The sequence below is a fragment of the Alternaria novae-zelandiae genome (assembly GCF_023758075.1).
Source record: "Alternaria novae-zelandiae strain BMP 2774 chromosome Unknown scaffold_7, whole genome shotgun sequence".
Classification (NCBI taxonomy): Eukaryota; Fungi; Ascomycota; class Dothideomycetes; order Pleosporales; family Pleosporaceae; genus Alternaria; species Alternaria novae-zelandiae.
The window spans coordinates 1,301,433-1,322,826 of NW_026056967.1; the positions used below are offsets into that span (position 1 = coordinate 1,301,433).

At 52.5% G+C, this 21,394-nt stretch overlaps 10 protein-coding genes across 10 annotated transcripts; 5 read left to right on the forward strand and 5 right to left on the reverse strand.

Moving 5' to 3' along the window:
• Positions 1-66: 66 nt before the first annotated feature.
• J4E88_004438 (uncharacterized protein) lies at positions 67-2,452 on the forward strand (the record flags this gene model as incomplete). Its single annotated transcript, XM_049398083.1, has 3 exons — positions 67-74; positions 352-1,252; positions 1,301-2,452. 3 exons carry the CDS (start codon positions 67-69, stop codon positions 2,450-2,452), a joined length of 2,061 nt encoding a protein of 686 aa, XP_049256528.1.
• A 788-nt stretch (positions 2,453-3,240) lies between these two features.
• Positions 3,241-3,636, reverse strand: TIM10 (protein transporter tim10; the record flags this gene model as incomplete). The annotated part of the gene is made up of 2 exons (XM_049398084.1): positions 3,241-3,436; positions 3,545-3,636. 2 exons carry the CDS (start codon positions 3,634-3,636, stop codon positions 3,241-3,243), a joined length of 288 nt encoding a protein of 95 aa, XP_049256529.1.
• Positions 3,637-6,423: 2,787 nt separating this feature from the next.
• J4E88_004440 (uncharacterized protein) lies at positions 6,424-8,013 on the forward strand (the record flags this gene model as incomplete). The annotated part of the gene is made up of 1 exon (XM_049398085.1): positions 6,424-8,013. The coding sequence occupies one exon, from the start codon at positions 6,424-6,426 to the stop codon at positions 8,011-8,013; it is 1,590 nt and encodes a 529-aa protein (XP_049256530.1).
• Positions 8,014-8,387: 374 nt separating this feature from the next.
• J4E88_004441 (uncharacterized protein) lies at positions 8,388-9,408 on the forward strand (the record flags this gene model as incomplete). The annotated part of the gene is made up of 3 exons (XM_049398086.1): positions 8,388-8,394; positions 8,560-9,000; positions 9,056-9,408. The coding sequence occupies 3 exons, from the start codon at positions 8,388-8,390 to the stop codon at positions 9,406-9,408; spliced, it is 801 nt and encodes a 266-aa protein (XP_049256531.1).
• Positions 9,409-9,598: 190 nt separating this feature from the next.
• J4E88_004442 (uncharacterized protein) lies at positions 9,599-10,319 on the forward strand (the record flags this gene model as incomplete). The annotated part of the gene is made up of 4 exons (XM_049398087.1): positions 9,599-9,603; positions 9,900-9,951; positions 10,003-10,121; positions 10,172-10,319. 4 exons carry the CDS (start codon positions 9,599-9,601, stop codon positions 10,317-10,319), a joined length of 324 nt encoding a protein of 107 aa, XP_049256532.1.
• Positions 10,320-10,607: 288 nt separating this feature from the next.
• On the reverse strand, positions 10,608-11,867 carry J4E88_004443 (uncharacterized protein; the record flags this gene model as incomplete). Its single annotated transcript, XM_049398088.1, has 1 exon — positions 10,608-11,867. The coding sequence occupies one exon, from the start codon at positions 11,865-11,867 to the stop codon at positions 10,608-10,610; it is 1,260 nt and encodes a 419-aa protein (XP_049256533.1).
• Positions 11,868-12,101: 234 nt separating this feature from the next.
• Positions 12,102-14,546, reverse strand: J4E88_004444 (uncharacterized protein; the record flags this gene model as incomplete). Its single annotated transcript, XM_049398089.1, has 2 exons — positions 12,102-14,368; positions 14,420-14,546. The coding sequence occupies 2 exons, from the start codon at positions 14,544-14,546 to the stop codon at positions 12,102-12,104; spliced, it is 2,394 nt and encodes a 797-aa protein (XP_049256534.1).
• Positions 14,547-15,405: 859 nt separating this feature from the next.
• J4E88_004445 (uncharacterized protein) lies at positions 15,406-17,186 on the reverse strand (the record flags this gene model as incomplete). The annotated part of the gene is made up of 4 exons (XM_049398090.1): positions 15,406-15,719; positions 15,781-16,266; positions 16,328-17,018; positions 17,076-17,186. 4 exons carry the CDS (start codon positions 17,184-17,186, stop codon positions 15,406-15,408), a joined length of 1,602 nt encoding a protein of 533 aa, XP_049256535.1.
• A 780-nt stretch (positions 17,187-17,966) lies between these two features.
• J4E88_004446 (uncharacterized protein) lies at positions 17,967-19,124 on the reverse strand (the record flags this gene model as incomplete). Its single annotated transcript, XM_049398091.1, has 5 exons — positions 17,967-18,228; positions 18,304-18,316; positions 18,366-18,697; positions 18,746-18,882; positions 18,942-19,124. 5 exons carry the CDS (start codon positions 19,122-19,124, stop codon positions 17,967-17,969), a joined length of 927 nt encoding a protein of 308 aa, XP_049256536.1.
• Positions 19,125-19,524: 400 nt separating this feature from the next.
• On the forward strand, positions 19,525-21,343 carry J4E88_004447 (uncharacterized protein; the record flags this gene model as incomplete). Its single annotated transcript, XM_049398092.1, has 5 exons — positions 19,525-19,691; positions 19,736-20,029; positions 20,076-20,251; positions 20,298-20,668; positions 20,717-21,343. The coding sequence occupies 5 exons, from the start codon at positions 19,525-19,527 to the stop codon at positions 21,341-21,343; spliced, it is 1,635 nt and encodes a 544-aa protein (XP_049256537.1).
• Positions 21,344-21,394: the final 51 nt, after the last annotated feature.

Consider the following 21,394-nt stretch of genomic DNA (forward strand, 5'->3'; position numbering starts at 1 on the left):
GCACAACGTGATGTAGAGAATATGGCCAAAACCCAGGGACTAGCCGTCAATACTGACACCGAAATCATGGAACGGTATGTGATTTTCACCGTGAATGCCAGAAAGAGTTGGAGTGCACTGCACGTGTCCGGACTTCCTCTTTCACCATCACTGCTCCTCTATGAGTAGACGCGTCCGTGCGCAGAACTCCAGATTTGGCAGCTACAATAGAAACTTCAGGCGCCTTCCCACCGCATCGCGACCGCCCCGCCGCGACACGTGCCGAACCTCTTTGCTGTGACCTCCTGACAGCTTGTCAAAGCTGTCAACACATGCTAACATGACGGGCGCTAACAAATCAAAGATACCCAGCATCCGACCGGCCTCGTTTGGCGTGAGAAGTCCGCTGCCTGAGAGGGCATTGTCGCCGGCAACGCGTGCGACGACGACGCCTACGGGCACTTCACGCCTCCCTCGTCGCCCTCAAAGCGAGAAACCGCTGCCCAGTCCGCCTCTCGCGCAGGTGGTAGATCCCAACTCGCCTCCTAAGGCTTCGCGCACCTTGCTTGATGCCTTTACGCCGAGCCCAACCCTGGAGAATTGGCCCATTCTCGCGCCGGAGAACATCCCCCCTCGCCTGAGTTCGAAGAGGAGCTCGCTCCCTACGCGAAGCGGGATCAACTCTGGCCGTCAAACGCCTTCCAATGGCAAGGAAGGCAGCAGGGTAAAGCGACTCTCATGGCATTCGACGGCGTCGGGCTCAAGCTCGGGAACTGGACCCATCCTCACGATCTCTGCCGATGCAGACGCAGTCATTCTCGGTCAGCGCGACTCCATCCCGGCAGTACCCGCCATCCCCGCGGTACTACCAGAGCGTACTCCTCAGCCGCGGTCTCTAGGCGCTCTTGCTAGTCGAATCACCAGGGCGACAACGTCCAAAGCATCGTTGAGCATTGCGACTACATCGCCAGTACACAGCACGGCAGAACTCACGGCAAATGGAAGTCCAGTTGTTAAGATCAGTCCCATCCGGTCGATGCAGCCAGCGAGGAAGCCTAGTCTTGACGCTCATTCTCCCCAGCTGCCTTTGTCTCCGTCTATGATCTTCCCAGACGCGACAACTGTCGGTAACACACCTGAGGTAATTGTAGAGACTGAGCGCAGTGTATCGCCGATCTCAGATAGGTCTGCGACGCCTACACCTGAGCCTAGGTCCGTACCGTTGCTTCGAGACTCCTCTGAACCGCCTGTGGATTCCTGGGACGCCTATCAGGTATGTGAACTCAATTGCGTGACGTGACAGTGCTAACTATAGAATCAGGAACAGCTTGAAGAGCTCTCTGAGCCTACGATTGTACCAGGACCCGACGACTCCCTCACCGTGAGCAAAGTCAGGCGGACAGCACCAGCACGCGAAAACGCGAGTCCCTCACCAAGCTCCATTTATCCTACCGTCGAGGACGACTCAACCGCAAACCCCAGTGCTGCCGAATTGAGTTCTTCGTCACTGCCTCACGCCGAGCCTTCACGCGAGACGGTCCGCACCCAGGCTCCTCCCAAGCCAAGGACCGCGGAGACTGCCAGGTCGATCAGTATTGATAACCCATTGGGTCGTGGAATACCCAAAGCCCGTCAGCCCTTTCGCCGCCACGTCACACCTGTAGTCTCTTCGTCGCCTGCAGAAGATACACCCCCGGACAACCATGATAAGGAAACTGTTACAAGCAGGATCAAAGCCAAACGCAGCATTCGCAACCTGTTCAACCGTGAGAAGACAAGCCCAAAATCACCAGAGGCGGCGGCGTCCAAGCAAGGATTCATGAGTAGCACGCGGAGCTCGCTCGCTAAGGTCTTGCGCGATTCCAAGAGCCTCTCGAAAGTTCATCTGCCAAGAAAGACTGAACCGAAGCTGGAGACTGAGTCTGATCACGTCTCTAATAAGAGGAGCTTCCAGCCAGGCATGTTCTCTGCATTTCCCAGCGGTAGAGCCACCCCGGCCGAACAGCCATCATCTGGAAGACCGAGCCACGCAGATGAGATGCTTCACGACATCGTCGACCGCATAGATGCGCAACCTGAGAACTCACAAGAGCGTCTGCGTCACGTGGAGATTGCAGAGGTAAGTGAAGCCCTCCGAATCAACACCGCGGATGAAGCCCTCCGATTGAAAACCATTGCTGAAGAAGAGCTTGTCCTGACCGTACGAAATAAACAGTGCATCATTTCGGCCGCCGACAGTTCTCGCAAAGCAAACATCAGCGCTATGGAAGCGAGGAAGAGTGCTGTTGAAGCGGAATATCATGCAGACCGTGTCACGTCCGAGTTCACACGCTTGCGCGAGCTACTCGACACCACGCCGATGGATGCTGAGTCCACGAGATACATCAAGAGTTTCCTACCTAAATTTGAACGCAAGCGATCGAGAGAGGAGATTCGCCGAGGATTTATGCCGGGCTTTCATACAGCATGTTGAAGGTATGTTGGCAGTATTCTATGTACCCACAGACCAACAGCTAACGAAGAATAGCGCGCCTCGAACACCGCTTCGTATGCTCTGCTATCACACACACCCGGCTATTGTTCAAGGCTCGTTCTTTGCATGATTGACGCAAGGTCATATCTACGACTTGATCTTGAATCTGGGGTTTCCAGGTTTTACTGGACCAGATGACCTCTTGTACACTTCCATTTCCTTTTATCGACACTTCTTTCACATGAGAGAAACACCATGGCGGGACGATTGTACGATACCCAACAATTGCACGAGTTTACGGTTTCGCGATGCTATGAAAGCACACGCTCATGGACCGACCCGATGTCTTGCTCACTATTCAGCAAGGACATCACCTAATGATTAGAAGACTGAATGACTGGACACTGAGTTACTTGATCGGACTGCACTTACATATGAACACGTAAGGTGCGACATTGGGAGATACCCTGATACATAGACCGGTCGAATTGAAAACATAAACTTTGTATTGTACATGTCCTTCATATCGTGTTGTATCATTGCTGAGACTGCAACCACATCAACAGTCGCACGTCAAGAGGCTGGAATGGAGTATGCAGAGCAACCCTCCAGCATCTTCAAATAGAGAAACGTCTGCTGCAATGGTGCTCCTACGCAGCCGTGGTCGCCCGACAACATGGCGCCTCTGCTCCTAAATGCAAGACCTCTTGTGGCCCAAAGCAACAGCCATGAGGTTTATCCATATCATCCAGCCCCAGCATCTCGCGCATTCCATATAGCATCCTTCTTTACATTCCACCACCGAACATGCCACCGCCACCACCCTGCTTTCCCTGCGCCTCACCCTGCATCTTCTCGCTAACCTTGACATTGACCTCGAAGAACTTGGATACGCAGCGGTCGAGGCACACGGATTCGCCCTTGTTGAGATCGGCTTCGCGGTACGATGTGTCTATGCATTTGGATGTGCAGGATTTGACGAGGCTGGAGCAGTGGAAGTTAGTAAATGCTTGTTTCTTGGAGGGATTGAGGGAGGAAGGATGGGGGGAAGGGAGGGAGGGATGGAGGTATGAGAGGGGGTTTGTGACGTACCGGCTGTACATGTCGGAAACCATGTCGATTTCCGCCTCGGCCTGTGCAATCTTTTGCTCCGAAGAGATTTGGGGTTTTTGACCGAAGAACATTGACATGTTGGGTGGTGGGTGGTTGTTTCCTTTCTCGGGTTAACGAGGGGTGCGCAATTGGCGTGTTGGTTGGGTTGGTAGGTACGGTACGGGTGCGTGGTGGCTTGTTGGGGTGGAGTGGCCGTGGTGATGGATTTGGACATGGGTGACGGCGGGCGATGATGTCGCGCGAGCAAGAATTTGGAGCTAGGTGCGCGGTGCGGGACGTGCGTCGAGGAGGCTTGATGACGCGGTATGCCGACCACCATTTCGTCTCTTCGTCTTTAGGCAAACTTCGCAGCTATAGCTACTTATCACGTCGCTTTACGTTTTCCATTCGCTCTTTCAGCCATTAGCCGCATCTATCACCTTGTGCATCCCCGGGCGTCCGGCGCAATGACGAGATTCGCATTCGCTGTCATCAGCATGAGTCTCCCGGATTCTGGAATGAAGGAGAGACACTGTGCATATCTCGATGAGGTATTCTAATCGACGGCTTGAAGCTTTTCTTGTCCAGCTGAACATACATTGCTGTTTGACAAACTTCAGATACCACAAAGCCCACGCTCGCTGCTACTACAAGTATCCATGGATGCCTCCTCACAACCCATCTCTGGGCTCATCTCTTTGTTTCCGCCACGATGAACTCCAGATCACGCATCCGTAAGCAACTAACTTCGACAAATCATGCCTTCCTCACGAGTTTTCCTTCTGAGCTGCGTAATCAGATCTACGAATACGTCTTCGATGACTTTAATCATGCTATTTTGGTCACGCACACGGCCGCTTCAACGGATGACGGCAGGCCAATGAACGCATCACCACGTATGGGAACCAACAATTCCGTTTTCTTCTGTAACATACCGTCTGTACAGCTGCTTCGGTGTTGCCGACAGATCTACCGCGAAGGCATAGGTGTGATCCTGAACGGGACGACAGTCATGTTCAGAAATCGGCGTAACTTCTTGCCATTCCGGGAGAGGGACCACCTGCCATTTGTACGTTCCTGGCTGAAGCAATTCCGATCAGAGACCCCGCTCTTGCGAGCAGTCGTTGTTGATCTATCTGTACCGCCCCTTCCCTATCACAACGACCACCACAAGCGTATAGATCTCCTACCTTTACTAAGCAGCATGGTTGGCTCGCCTCAAGCAATATTGTGGGTTGACTTCACGTTGAGTCCACGATCACCGCCAATTCCGTCGGTACCAGACTACACGAACGCTCGCCTACGTTTGGGTTATCCTCATTGGAGAGATCCTCCGGATCAAAACTTACTGGAAGGAACGTTTTACACACTTGTGACACAAGATCCACTTAATCTTCGTAGACTTGGCGATTTAGGCCGCCGTCTTGCGTGCATCACGTTTGACAGGTCTGCAATCAAAGGTAACATCAGATGGCGTACCATCACTGGTTGTCTGGCGCCCAATATAAACTTCAAAGTTCCTGAAGACAGTTGGGTAATACACAAGAGACAGGTCCAATCGACCTCCAATCTCTTCTTCCTCCCACCAGATGTCCTGGGGACAATTTGCGAACACGCACTAAGCTTACTTGAGAGCGTAGTTGTCGTCCTCGGTTCGAAGACAAGCATATTTCCAAGATTTCTACTGCTCAACCTTGTCAAGGACCGTCCAAGACTCCTCGGCGTTGTCGTGCCCAGTATCTACACTTCGAACATGTTCACATTTGTTACGAATCTTCATACGAAACGGGCAACATACGGAGATATGTCACACCTGTTCTTTTGGCTGAGAATGGACGTGCTCGACATTCGGACGACCGCCACGACAACCCCAGAGACGGTTCACAGAGTCAAAGAAGAAACAAAACGGAGATCTGGCAAGAGATTAGCCAGGGCCACCGCCAGAGCAGCCGCCGGACAACGTAAGATTTTGTCGGTGACGTTTTCCGAAAGAGTGGTTGATAGAAAGATGATGTCTTGGCGACTGGCTCGTGAAGCAAGGCAACGACGTAACGACAATCAGGCGAAGGCGGCTCAGACAACGGCTACGAAAGACGCACGAACAATCTTGCGGTGGATGAAGGCTGTCCAATTTGAGTTTCGATTCGATCTCTGCGAGAGAACGTCATTAGAGAGGTTACGGATCAGCATCATCGACTTACTCAAAACGACAACATGGGACGAACCTTTTACTGCCTCCATCAAATGCGTGCTCACTTGTCCTGGGAAAGATGGTCGCACTGCGCACTACGAAAGCGCCTTCACCCTCCGCCATGTACAGCTCAACGCTTTCATTATCCTGTCTCACGTACTGCAGGCCCAGCCCGGCAGGTTGAGATGGACTTGTCCAAACGTCTACATCAACGGCTTCGGCATCGCCGTAGAGATCACATACCCAAACAAGCCCCGAGGGCCCAGGTTTCACCACGCCACCCACGATATGAGCAACCCAACAAAAGCAGAGGAGCGCGGTAAGCATTACGCTAGGTGGCTCAAGTATCTAGTGCCTGTGGGCGGGAAAAGTTGGGAGGGTAGGGAGATGACTGATGATGAAAATCGAGTTCCGGGTAGCTTAATCAGGGTGTGGGATGATTTGAGGATCGCGCTATGGGGTGAAGGTCTGAGAGCTGCGTGGTGAGTAATTGGGCGCCTTGACGAGGACCCACTTCTCGATGTAACAGCGGCGAATCTGCGTACAAGGCCGCATGCGGTAAGTGGCCGCCTGTCTAGGTAAAAGCGCAAAGCGCGTGCCTTCTACTTCCTATATTCCCGGTGGATTACTACTGTTTGTCTTCTACTCTTCGTACTTTCCTCTATACTTTACACTCATCATTTCTGCCATGGAACCTATAACCAACACTAAAGACAGGGTTAGAGCAATCCCAGAGACGTACTCATTGCCGGCGGACGCAAGCGCACGTTCTTTCATCTCGCTCCCCTCAGAGATCCGAAATCAGATATACGACCTACTGTACGTCTTGGATGAACAACTCTTCGTATGGGACACGGGCGCACGTTGGGGAGGTGTCGAATCAGAAGCGGCGCTGAATTTTGGGCTACTCTTCAGCTGTCGCCAAGTTTACTGGGAAGCTGCCAGCGTTCTATATCAACGGAACCACTTCTTCGTGTCATCCTGGTACGAACAGGCTTATTTCAAGAAATGGTCCGAACAACTCGGTCCTCGGTCGCAATTCCTGAGACATGTCACCATCGATTACACCGCTTTGTCTTCCGAGCTGGAGGAAGATCACGGCCCCACTTGGGTAGTCGCTCTCGACTTGCTGCCGTTGTTACGATTGCTTTGGACCGAGTCTGGAGCAATGCTGCAAGTCTCGATCGAGACTCCAAGTTATAACGATGCGCCCGCCATATTCAACAACGCTTTCAGATCCATCGCTCAGGAAGACCAGCTAAACCTCAGACGGTATTCAAATTTACTTGCATCGGTGATCTTGAGGGTTGAAGGGACCATGGGCACGGTTACCTTCGCAAGCACTACCCCCGAAGCGAACGTGCAATCTACTTTCTCATGCTCAGATGAAGGGAAGGTAGTCACTATGAGCCAAATTCCGCGGAAACCGGAGCTCTCAGCTTTACCTGCATCCGTTTATCATGCTATCATTGCATATGCAGTCCAGCCTACCGTAAAGCTCTTCGCTAGCCCGCTCTCTACGATACTGCCGCCGTGGAAGTCCCCTGTGTTCCGTGTCAATCGCAAGGTACGGTCAGACGCCCTATACCATGCGTATAGAACCACTTCGTTCATCTTCATGCTCGCTTCAGAAGGTCTCCGACCCAATTTCGGCGGATTCTCATATATAGAGAGATTGCGTATGGTAAGAGCCGACTCAGAGAATGAAGCCCAACTCTGGCCACACGGTTTCGCCAGCGACGTCGACCTCTTGGCGAGAAACTTCCAGCTTTTGCTTGAAATTAGTCTTCGGCCAGAGGATCAAGATATGGATGATGTTCGCATCGACATAATCGAGCTGCTTCGAGCCACGTATCAATCGCGCCCTTCCATGGTCATAACTGTTCGGTTGCGCTCATTACGCGACGGTGTCAGCAGCAACACCCAGTCCTCATTCACACTCAAACAGCTGAGACTGAATGTATTCATCGTTCTGTCTCAAGTCTTCGAGGACGAGGACTACAGAAGGCATGGGCGCTGTCCGGCTGTCTACATCAACGGCAAGGGTCATCCAGTGGAGCTCGTCTACCACGCGGATGATGTCATCAGAATGTTACCAGACCAGTCTCAGGTGTTCAAAAATCAAGAATCGATATCGAAGAAAGCGAAGAGATATGAACAAAGGTTGCGACATCGGGAAGAGTTTCTTCACCAAGAAGGCTGTATATCACTTGGCAAAATGTGGGACAGCTTGACACTCATGATTTGGCCTCGTAAGCCCAGCTACGACAAATGGTGAACGGATGTCAATCTTTTTCAACTTAGTGTAGGTGATACATTGTCTTAAAAGAGATGGTAGCAGTAATCTACTATATCCAGAAATTGAAGGTGCTGAACGCGTGACATCATCACCTCGCTTAGCGCCCCGCGTGTTTCCACTCACCTCACCAGCTCGTACCTAAGTTCCATCTTCAAATCACTAATTCCGTGCGAAACTATTCCATCTTGCGCCGCGCATCTCCGTGCCAATGCCCCGGGAAATGGATGAGTGGGGTTGCCGTTGAGGTTTTAATACCTTTCAGGCAGGTGCTGTCGATCTCCGCCCAATTAGATCAAGACCCACGATGATGCGATGCCCAGCATCAACTATGTGATAAGATGCCGTCACTGACGATGTACGGTATATGTAGTAGGCTTTCGCATTGAGAGATATCCATTCCGTCGGGTATCAAAGTATTCATCATGCGGCTTACCACTTTCTTCTATACCGCCGCTCTTGCGGTAACGGCCATCGCAACTCCCATATACGGAACGAATGGCACTAATACGACTTACGTCGGTCCAGAAAACGGCCACCTCGTAATCGTTGGAGGAAATCTGCAGAGCGAGAGCATCTACCAGCGCATCATCGCCCTTGCTGGCGGCCCCAATGCATCGATTGTTGTGGTTCCCACGGCAGGTGGCGAGGACACATACGACCAGAACTTTACGACCGCAGTGGCCTTCCGCAAGTATGGTGCCAACAACGTGACGGTATTGCATACATACGATCCCGCGGTTGCCGATACCGACGAATTCGTTGCACCGTTGTTGAGTGCGAAGGGCATCTTCTTCGGTGGAGGTAGACAATGGAGGCTCGTGGATGCCTACGCTGGCACCAAAGCCGAAGCAGCGTTCCAGGACGTCCTCGATGCTGGAGGTGTTATCTCAGGGTCTAGTGCTGGCGCGAGTATCATTGGCAGTTTCCTTGCTCGTGGTGACACCGCGAACAACACCATCATGATAGGTGAGGCCTCTTCGATGTACGCCACAAGAGAGAGAAAGGCTAACGAGTTCTGTAGGCGATCATACTGTCGGCTTTGGATACTTAAAGAACTCGGCCATCGATCAGCACGTTCTAGTACGCAACAGGCACTTCGACATGTTCGAGATCCTGAACGCCTACCCGGAGCTGCTAGGATTGGCAATTGACGAAGACACCGCGCTGGTGGTCAACAAGAACGAGATGGAAGTCATTGGCAGCACGTATGCATTGGTATACGATGGTGGTTTCTGGTCGAGAGAAGGAAGCTGGGAGAGGCCTCTGCCGCCGTCCAACGCGAGGTTTTACTTCTTGCGAGAGGGCGATAGGTATGATCTTGGAGCTAGAGCAGTCATTGAGCCGGAAAGCACTGGCAGCGGTGACGATATGTAACGAAAAGTCTCTATAGACTGGAAGAGAAGTCGTTCACATTGAATGCTGAACATTGAACACTGAATACTGGCCAAAGTATATGAAATGAACTTATCAGCGTCCTACATAGTGGTCAACAGGCTCCGGCTGGAGACACCTCAATCTGCTGGCCCTTCTCAGCAAGATAGGCATTCGCGGACGCGCAAGCGCCATGGGGTTGCGTTTAAACTCCCGAACAGGGACCGCGAGCTGGGTTGATACTGTGAGGAGTGTGGGGGGCAGGTAGTGGTATATTAGAAACGTGCCTCGGCATCTTTCGGCTCCTTTGGGGAAAAGCGGAGAAAGTAAGCTGACGGCGACGAGCTCAACGACACGACCTTAGGCTTGGCTGCGTTATCTGAATATTGCATATCTCTTATTATTGCCGCATATTGTAGCTCCTTTGCGCGCTGAAACATTTGCATTTCTCCAACCCAACAATTGCGCGTCGAATATTACGTCATCATGTCCAGAAGCTACGAAATCATCGCCATCCTCAAGCCCAAGCCTGGCAACCAAGACAGAGTAAGCGCGGAATTAGCACCCTGACATGTACAAACAATTAACCCCTCCCAGGTAGAAGAGCTGCTCAACATCGCAGCCCAAGAAGTAAAGGCCACTGAACCCGGCACCACCCGGTATCACCTACAGCGCGAAACAAAGGGCGACGCGCCGAGCTTTGTTATATTTGAAACGTAAGTCACGCTGCAAAGCCTTGGGCAAATTCAAAACTGACAGTAATCAGATATGCGGACAAAGATGCTCTGATGTTCCATGCCAAGAGCGCGGGATTGAAGAAGTTACAAGCGGCGGTCAACGGGGAGGATCTTCTTAGGGAGCCGATGTCGGTTATGATTGTTAAGGATGTGGGCGGTTTCAAGAGCAAGTTGTAGGCTGGGTGGGAACAAGACATATTAGACGATAATGAAGGGAGCGAATACGTCATCAAGCCTACGAAACGAGAGTGTGATCTGGATGGGTTCATGCTGTGTCGGTCGAGCTTTACTAATAACTAGCTAGGTAACGACCTTTCTCGAAACCATTGCTAACACTCATGGAAACTGTGCGTGCGTCGTCTGCTCCAGGTAATACAACCCGAATATGGACGCCAACTTCGACATGATAGATCTCTGAACGAGAAGACAAATCCCACGTTGCCTGGCGCCGAGCTCACACCAGTACTAGGAGTCGTAAGGCGAGATCCGGGGCGCATCCTCTGTCATTCCCGACTTCCAAGTCATATAATACCACTCGAACTTGTCCTTGGTGATTTGCTTCATGATCCACGCCTTGTCGCGCTTCCGCTCAGGCTCCGCATCTGAATGCACACTCTCCCCCTCCGACTCGAAGACATCCATAAGGCGATGCTGATGATAGTCGGCGAGGGCGAAGACATGTATCGGAAGGAGAGGCCTCTTGTCTTTGCGCATGACGACAACAGAACCAACGTCATTCTGCCACTCTGGTGGTGCGAGGCCCCAGTTGAAGGCGGTATCTGTACGCTCGGGCTTGCAGCCAATGTTGAGGAATGTACCAGCAACATTGACCCAAGACGTGTTGCCCGACGGAGTCTCTGGTCGCTGTTTCCATTTGACGACACTTCCAGGAATGCGCTGAACAGTAAAGGGTAGTTCAATGTGCTTTGAGACATCGGTGGCTGCGTGGAAGAATGAGCGGTAGGCCGGAAGTTCCATAGGCTCATAGCGAGGACGGCCCTCAACTTCGACGTCGCCATCGCAGTTGATTCGTACGCCGACTACGCTACTCAATTCTTCTTTGATGTCCTCAATCGTCGGACCAACAGCGTACTTGAAGTAGTAAGTGTTGAGCTTGTGCGCGATAATACGAAGGTCGGAAGGACCGAGATCTTGGCTGTAAGACGGATCTTGACTGAAAGGGACGTCGTCGAAGGCATCGGTCCCATACGCAATCATCGGACCCCGCCAGGCGTGTAGGTGAGGAGAATTGGGGTCGATGATCTTGTCGATAGCCATGTTGTGTGTCGACCCATCGTGAAGAAAGTTCTCGCGGTAGGACAAGACCAAGTTGTATGGGAGACGACGGGCGAGCGCGTGATTATGCCGGATCTTCATACCTGTCATACCAATTTCCTCTTCAGACTCTGTTTCCTTCTCGTTGTTGGCGGCTAGCGCACCGGGGCAAGCTGTGAGGCAAGGGTGTCCGTACTCTCCATCCTCGGTTATAGTCTTGAGCCAAACGAATCGTGGTGCGCCCTCGTCGGGATGGAAGTAGATAGCGCGAGTGTACTTCTCGCCAGGTTTCTCGGCCTCGGGGCGGTCTTGGAAGTCCTTGACGGATTTGCAGAGGATCTTGTGAAGAGACCACGCCTTCTTCTGGCACTCTTTGGAGCAGTACCAGCTGGAACCGCAGCCAACGCAGCGTAGCGCGCCCTCGTTGTCGCACTCGTCGCAAAGCGTCATCGGTGTCTTGATCGGCCGTTCAGTATCGGGGCTGGAGAAACGTGTGGAAAGGAGTGGATGACAAAAGGTGGAAAGAGCCTGTCATCGTAGCAAACAAACATTGTGGTCCGAGCGCAGGTGAAGGTAAAGATGAAGAAGGAAGTAGATTCAGATGTTGCAAGGGTTTCAGTAAGACTTGCAATCACTTGTTAGATTGCTATATACATTTCATATGCATAGTATACGAAAGTCCATTTACATGGTGCTCTGGAACTCCGCAGGCTCAGCACCATAGTCGCTACCGTAACCTCCATACCAGTAGTCACCAACGTACTCGACGCCCTGAGCAGTCTGGTTAGGACGCTGAGGCCACATGTCTAGCATCGCATGTTCTCCAGTCAAGGTAAAGTTGACGCTTGCAAGCGGGTGGTTGTCGATCATCATGGTGTAGTCACCAGGGTACAAAACCTTGTTGCCCATCTCGTCAACTCTGGCAAGCGACGCAAGAGTGAGGTTGAGAGTCGCAGTCGCGGAAGAGCCTCCAGCAATGTTGTGAAGACGCTTGTAAGAGACGAGCGACTTCTTGGGGTGGGGCGCAGGACCAAACTCTCCAGCAATGTAGCCAAGAGTGACGTAGTCAGAGCTAACATCGCCATCGTTGGAGACCTCGACATCGACAGATACGAAGGGGCAACGCTCGAGGAAACCTCCAGTGCTGTTGCAGTTCTGCGTGAGGGCAGAGATGGTGTAGCTCTGTTGAAGCTCGCTAGTGACTTCAGCGGAGAAGTTGGTGTAGTGCAGACCGTGACCGAACTCGTAGACGGCGGAACCGTTGTACCACTTGTAGGTGCGACCAGGGTTGTTTTCACCAGGGCGCATGTTCATGTCCATCATGGAGACCTGGGCGATGTAGTTGGAGGGGTACTGGGTCGTAGGTAGACGTCCAGCGGGAGCAGTCTTTCCGGTAACAATGTCGATGATGGCGGAACCTCCATCCTGACCGGGGTATCCGGCCCAGAGGATGGCAGAGATGTTGGGGTTGTTGACGAGAGGAGTGTTGTCAATCTGTCCACCTCCAGTGACTACAACGATGACTGGCTTTCCGGTGTCGGCGAGCAGGCTGATAACATCGAGCTGAGCTCCAGTCCATGTGAGGTAAGTACGGTCGTCATCTTCCGCCTCAACGCTGTTGTCGATACCGCCGACGTACATCAGCACATCGCTGGTAGAGTACGCGCCATAAAGGTTGGACCAACGGTTGGTCGTTGGGTCGCCCTGGCCTCCGGGGTTTCCGCCAGCGTAGTTGATGGTAACGTTAAGCTGCTCAAGAGCGTACAGAGGAGAGTGGAGGTATGTAGCAACACCGGCGTAGTTACCAAGGAGCTGGTCGGTTGCGTTCGCCCAGTCACCGAAGAGGCCGATTGACATAGACGAATCGACAGAGAGCGGCAGCGTACCATCGTTCTTCAGCAGAACGATACCCTCGGCAGCGGCTCTGCGTGCAAGTGCCTGCGAAGCGTTCGTTGCAACTGCGTCAAAGCCGAGCTGGCGGTATGGCTGGTTGTCTGCCGAGTCGAAATATCCAAGACGGACGAGCGAGGAGTACTGGCGGACAAGGGCCTGGTCAAGAACAGCTTCGTCGAAGATACCTTGCTGGACAGCAGCGGGGAGGTGCTCCTGCATGTAAGTACCGCACGTAAGATCGGTACCGGCCTTCAGTGAGTCGTAGGCAGCGCCTCCACGAGATGATGACCACTGGTGCGGGAGGTAGACGTTCTGAACAGCATCGCAGTCGGATGTGACCCATTGCTCTTCGTTCGTCCAGCCCCAGTGCTCGCGCAAAATGGTCTGCAGCAAGTAAGGGTCGGCACATGGTGGGGCACCATTGACCGCATTGTAGCTGCACATGAAAGCACCGACGTTCGCCTGGACACAGGCCTGGAATGGAACGAGATAGTACTCAACCATATCCTGCTGAGAGATCTCCACGTCATTCTGGTAGCGAAGGTTTCCGTTCCAGTCCTCAACGTCATAACCTGCGAAGTGCTTGCAAGTTGCGACAACACGCTTGTACGGGTCAGACGCGTCACCCTGAAGACCGTGGATCAAGGCCTGGACGTAAGAAGACAGATGGTAGGAGTCTTCACCGGGTGTCTCCTGTCCGCGTCCCCAGCGAGGGTCACGGAACGGGTTGATGTTGGGTGTCCAGAAGTCAAGACCAGTCCTGTTCGCGTTGTTGAAAGCACGCGCTTCGGTGGAGATGACCTTTGCAACTTCGGTGATGAGTTCATCGTCGAAAGCCGCACCCATCAAGATGGGCTGGGGGAACGAGGTGGAGTAGCTAAACTCTCCCTCATCGCTGAAGTTGGTGTAAGGGCCAGCAATGCCGTGAAGACCCTCGTTCCACCACTGATAAGGTGGTATGCCGAGACGAGCAACGCCTGGCGAGCCACTGCTCGTAGCGTTGATCTTCTCCTCGAGAGTGTAGAGAGACACGAGGTTTCTCGCACGAGCTAGCGGAGCTGGAAAGCATTAGTATGGCCGAAATGGTGTGTAAATGTGGATGAACATACACGCCGAAGGATCGCAGATGGTCTCATTGCTCAAACGTCCACTGCTGCAGTCTGGGAATACGTATTGAGCATACGCTCCTGTTGCAGCGAAGGCCAACACTTGCAGCGCACGCGTCGAGGTGAACATGACGCCGGTTGTCTGGTTTGGTTCGGATGGTCCGGATGCAGCTCGTCGTCGTCCTCACTCCATGTCTTATAGCACAGTAAATAGCCGTAGTCACCGACCCTGCGTCAGCACGCGGTTGGTAAACACCACAGCCCACGATTCCTGTACGTCATGGTCTCGTCGGCCACGCGGTTGAGCAGCGGTCTTCAGTCCACTTATTTCCGAGCGCCGAGCCAGTCTTGTGTCCGAAGCCACTCCCGATGCTTGGCCCAGAGGCATACGGCAGCCAAGATTGTACCCGAGCCGCATGCGGAGCCCCATGGTACTTGCAAAATCTGTGAGGGGTTCGCGCTAAGTGGATCTCCCCGCCCTCCGATTGGCTGCGCCTGGCTATGCATTCAGGCTGAATGTAAATCTACGACTGTAAGCACCACACCCGAGAAGCGGTAAGTTCAAGGCACGGCAACTACACGCACAAGACGTCGGTGAAATACTGGAATTGCAGGATGGTCTCGCATAAGCATCAGCCGAGCATCCGCAAGGGATGCGCCAATGTGGGCTGACGGAAGACGGGATGGAACCTTGATGGTATTTGCTTATGCCTCAACAGCCATGCTTCCAACCTTGGAAGTTAACTACCCCAGGTTCCGTCAGTGTCGCGCGGCAGTTTGTCAACGTGCATCAGGCAATAAGACTTGACCGTATGACAGCCATGGCACATTTCCTAATTTCCCATGACACGTCGACCCCAATCCGCCATCCGCCCCTCCCGAGTCAATACATACACACATGCGTTGCGGAGCAGGAGCCCTGGGATAGTCCATACTAGCGACCGCCACTGATGTCGTCTATTGACCCGAATTGGCAGCCGTTGCCGCGCTTACTTTGGCCAGTTGGACCTCTTAACGGTCATCGGCATGCCATCTCGTGGTTTGGCCTCGAAAACAAATTCCTGGTAGGCGCGATCACCGAATGTCAGATCCAGATCATTCCACTCTGCTCGAGGCGTCTTGTTGGGTTTCAGATCCGCGCAAGTAAAGTCGAAATCGCGTATTGTCAGCAGGAATACGATCACGAACTCGTCCATAGCCAGCGGTTGGCCCAGACACGCACGCGGTCCTCTCTCGAACGGACGCCAGGCGTGCCGCGGGTGGTCTTCTCGTGTAAACCGATCTGGGTCGAACTTGAGCGGATCTGGACGAAGCATTAGCCACCGGATGTGTGTTACAAAGAAGGATCGATGGATGTCACTTGCCTGGGAATATCGCTGGATCCATATGCATAGCCAGTTGGACGGGGCAGATCATGCGACCTTTGGTCGGCCATTCGCGACCCTGATACGTGAGAGTATCGATGCCCTTGCGTGCGGTATTTCCTATCGGATAGAATCTCAGGACTTCCTTGATGACGTTGTTCGTATAGGTGAGCTCATTCAGCTTATACGGCTCCTTTTTAAGCATCTCGTACGTCGCTTCGATACCAGGGGTGAAAACACGGTCGTGCTCTTCGCGCATCCTTTGTACCACTTCAGGGTGAACGCTAAGCAGCATAGCTCCGAAACAGATGGTATCCGACGTAGTTCCAAGTCCAGCGATCAAAAGAGTCTTTACTTGTGTGAGAGCATCTTTGGTGAATTGGGGGTCGAGCTCTTTTACGTCACCCTGTCGCTCTGCAATATAGTCTCGCAAGATGAGGTCCATTATCCCTAGTCCTCGCTTCTCCGAGAGATCGAGCTTGTCGCCTGCAGCTATGTGTTAGCCGCACGAAGTTCAAGTATGCAGGGACTCCATTGAGCTTCTTACGTTTGACTATCTCGAATCTCTCGTTGATGAGCCCTTCCACAATAGCATCAAACTTTGCGCGTTCAGCGAAAACCGTCCGGTTGACGAGAAAGTTGCGGATGTAGTTCAGAGACTCTCGCGTGGTCATAAAAGCACGGCACATGCTTTCAAAGTGCTGCAGAGCAGGGCTACCTTTGGTCTGCGCGTCAAGGGATCGGCCAAAGGTCATAGTCGATATGACATCAAACGTCATGCACAGGGTATGGTCCTCCAACCTGAAAACCTCACCCGATTCAGCTTTCTCGGAAAGAATCGACCGAAATTTCATAACCTCCTCAGCAACCATCGGCCTCATGTTGGTGATGTGCGAAGTGGCGAAAGCAGGGCTCAACATTTTATGGAGATACTTCCATTTTGCGCCGTTTGTTGTGACGATGTTGCCGCTTCCAATCAAGGGGTCGACCATAGTTGCCTCCATTTCATGTTTGGGGTGATTCCGGATGACTGTCATGTCAAGTGCAACATCCGGATCTGTCACCACAACTTGCTGAAATGAGGCAGGCCACAAATCGAGATAGAAGACACCTGGCATGTTGTACTTCCTGGCGATCGTAACCACCGCTGCCTGATAATGGCAATCACTGGGTAGCGATTTGAAGGTCTCGCCGAGCAGTTTCAAATGGCCGAAGAAGAAGCTATGAGGCGGTTTGGGCTGATCTACTGTCAGTGCTGTCTTGATTATAGCCTGTCTCGGATACTGCTAACGTACAACATCTTTGTAAAAACGCCGAACTTGGATCAATCTCATTACGCCATATGCGAGCGCCGCAATGACGCCAGAGAAGAGTATCGTCACCCATGGTAGGTCACGAAGAGCCATTGTGAAGGGCTAAAGTGTAAGGTCTGCTAGGTGTGGAGGATTGAAGTACCTAGGTATATGAGGTTGTGCTGATCCAGGCCCCCCGATCGTGGCATCTTGGCACTTGAGTGGAGTAAATCAGCACTAGGCGATCCTGTGGCGCTTGGTGGTGGGATATCTCTAGCGTGTGTTGGAAAGGCGCAGGTTTGTAAATTGCGGCCGTGGAAGCATCGACCCCGTATCGTCAGAGGATTGCGATGTTGGAGATGGACTTCAATGTGTGACAAGATGGCGTTGCTTGCTTGAGCCATGGCCACTCCCGTCACACGTGTTCTCTATTGAACATCTCTTTCATCTCCTCCATTGCCATTGCCTCCCACGCGCTTTAGGCTCCTAGGTTGCGGTATATCTTGTAAGACTGGCGGGGCGTTGTCTGTAGTGTGGGCGCTACAGCACCCTGCGACGCGAGACGTCATGATGTTGGTGTTCAAGTAGGCGCGTCTTTAGCGTGCTGGCTAGGGTGAGACAGCAACTCAAAACCTTGGAATAGACTATGCGCGAGCATCGCCCAGCAAAATGGACGTCTGCATTTACTTCTCTAAGCGACCTCGAAACAATTCACGTCTGGCTTGTTGCTTTATCGACATCTAGCAAGACAACGTTGACGCATTCCACATTCGTGCGTCCAACCTGACAGCTATCGCGCCACGAAAAAACGCGTAGCGAACCCACCGACGCGTTTACTGATCGTCAGGCCTCCAACATTCGGTTACTAAATCTGATTCGTGTCTCAAACTCCATCTACGGTATCTCATCATACGGTATCTTTTCCTGGGCTGCAACTCGCATCTCGTCGTCCAGCAGTGACATGAGTACCTGGTCCGTGCCCTTCTTCAGCCAGCTAGCATCGTGTGCGAGCGCTGTATGAGCACCAAACTTTGTTTCAAGCAGTCCTATCTTAGCGATTGTTTCTTTCGCTGAAGAAAGGTCTGTATGCAGTGACATGCTCACTGCCCCTGGGCCTTGGAACTCCGCAATAGTTCGCGTGCCGTCCAGCAAATCCCTGACCGGTCAGTAAACGCCCGATCGTATACACCATGCACGTCAGCAAACGCCTGGTGCAATCAATTTAACGTACCGCGAATGGCAGCCTAGCACAAGATTAGCGAGTGCCAATGGAAATTTCCTAGGACAACATACAATCGCTGCCAAGTATTACCCACTCGCCATCTTGCAGTCTTGCGGCAGCAGCCAAGTTACCAGGCATATGGCCAGGTGCATCGAGGATCCAGAAACTGCCGTCTCCGAAGTAGTCCAGTGCTCTTTCGAACGGGCCAAAGGGCTTCCATACGCCATGTAGCTCATCCCATTTTTCTGTCGAGTTCTCCGGATCAAAGAAGCGGCCGTCCCACTGTAGGCTTGGATCTCTCATATGCCCTGGCTGACATGCTGCTCTCGTTCCGGGACCAAAGTACGCCATCGCATTTGGAAATAAATCGCTGATAGGCCTCGAATGATCCCAATGAGCGTGGCTGCAGGCTGCTCAGCGAACTTCATTCACGCCACCCTTGTGTCCATACCTGAACAAGACAGTATCGACATCTTCCGCAGCCACGCCTCTTTGCGCCAACTGCTGAACGATAGTTCTCCTTGGTCCGACGTGATTGACGATATCCAACATGAACTTGTTGACCCAAGGGGTATAACAACTTCGGTCCTTCAAGAAACTAGTCAGAAGAAGATTGAGATAGCCAAACCCGATATTGGCCTACGCACCTCATCCAACCCAAGATCCCAAAGTGTGTGTCTTCCCTGGTGCGAGATGTAAAACGCCCAGTTGTACATGCGAAATGTGCCGCTCTCACCAGCATGCAAGCGGCTCAGATCTCCTAGAAAGCTACCGCCATCGAGGAGAGCAAGACTGACAAAGGCGTCAGTATGAGGGAGGCTGGCCTCCATTGTTGGTGTCATCTGTGCAAGATACTGGCTACGTGTAACGTGTACATCTACATAGGTAGCACCCTATCTAGCCGAACACATGCTTGCTAATTGCCGAGCTCAGATATCGAGCGAATTACGATATCCTCATCGATGCGAGGCACAGTCGCTGTAGTACCCCCACATCCCGCACGCGATGTTTGGTCGCGGGTGATTGCCCCACTACTGAAATGGCAGGTACAGGTGCGGGGTAATTGTCGGACCATCATTGCCCCCAACGTACCTGCTTCCAGAGAAGCAGCTCCAGGGATGCGCAACTTCTTTCAGCTAATCCAAGCAGACACTAGGCAATAGTAAACAATCCGTTAGTCTATGGAACGGTCCTTTGCTTCCTACCATCCCATCCCACGCAGCAGCCAACATGTCGGAAACCCTCAAGCACCAACACCTAGGTGAAATAGAAGGAAAGCCAGTAGATGGCGCAGTCCAATTCCTTGGCTTGCAGTATGCTTCGTTAAAAGATCGCTTGGCTGCACCCCAGCTCGTTGATAGCTATGGATCTGGAACTACGGATGCCACGAAATTTGGGTACGTCAATTGGTGGCGCCAATCACCATATACTAATGTACCAGTCCTCCTCCAGTATCTCCAGTCGGTGCCATTGAACGCGAATTCGGCTTCATTCAGCACTCCCTGCCACTCCCAGAGGTTCCGACGCATTCCGACCTCGAATGTCTGAACCTCAACATCACTGTGCCGACCAACAAGGATGGGGCTATTGATTCCAACGCGAAGTTGCCTGTCTTTGTCTTCATACATGGGGGCGGCTTTGCTGTTGGGAGTAGCTGGTACCCGCACTATGATCCAGCTCCCATTGTGAAGATGTCTGTCGAGAGGAAAAAGCCCATCATCGGCATTACCATCAAGTGGGTCTTACAACCTGAAACACGCCTCGTCTACTAACAGATACAGCTATCGACTGGGTTTCACAGGGTTTGCGAATTCCGAAGAATTGCGCAAAGCAGGATACAAAGCGAACAACGGCTTTCGCGACCAGCGCACGGCTCTACAGTGGATCAGGAAGTTCATAGGCGGATTCGGAGGTGATGCAGATGAGATCACAGTATGCGGAGAGAGCGCCGGTGGACGTATGTTTTGGACGCTGTTGAACTAGAGCTCGACTAACATACGCAGTGTCTGCAACAGTATTGCTCTGCTCGGAGGAGCCGCTGATGAAGCGCTGTCTTAGTACTGGAGGAGCTGTGCTACTGTTCAAGCCCATCCCAGATTTTGTTGCAGAGTCCTCGTATCAAAAAGCCATCGAAGCTTTTGGCCTGACGGACAAGTCGCCTGAGGATCGTATCAAGGCCCTACTCAGTATACCCTTGGATGATCTATGGCAGAAGGTGCCACCCACAGCACCGATGCTGCCTTCAGTCGACAAAGATACCATGCCGGGCTCACCAGATTTCCTTACCGTCTCATCTCAAGAAGACAGCCCAGCTTTCATGATGCCGGGTAGGAAGTGGTGCAAGGCCTTTATGATCGGAGAGTCAAAGCTGGACGTAAGTTCCATATCGTGAATCTCGAAATATGTGGGCTCATCTTTTTAGGCGAACATCATTGCATACCTTGGCCTCGATGCTCGCAAGCCAGGCGTCGCGCAAAAGTTCATCGACTCCTGCAACGCCACACTGTCCACCAAGCCAGAGGTTGCGGAACAGCTGCTCACATCCTACAAGATAACCCCCGAGACTCCGGACGAAGAGGCTATGCTATCAATATTGCGCTTTGGTTCCGAGATATCTTTCTACGCGCCCGCTCGTGCCTTTGCCCAAGGCTGGCCCAACACACCCGACTCGAAGTTCTTCCTCTACCACTTCAACGAAGGAATACCTTGGGAAGGTCGCTTCAAGGGCGAAGCAGGCCACATTCTCGATGTATCGTACCTCTTCCAGAACTACAACGAGCACCTGGACGATGCGCAGCAGAAGGTAGCACGAGAGTACGGGGAAGACTTCATCAAATTCGTCAACGGGGAGGATCCTTGGCCGCCTGTAAAGACCGACAAGTTGTGTGCCAAGGTCTATGGGCCTAGTGCCGATGGTGTCACGAGCAGATGGGTTCCAGATGGTGATCCAACAAAAATTGGAAGAGATGAGAGGGTACTCAAGCTGGGAGAGACGGCTGGATTTGATGCCGTTATGGAGGTCTTCCAGAACTTCTTCCAAGGAAAGTAGACGGTATGAAGACTACATGAGTGCATCAGGAAAGATTCGCAACACCACTAT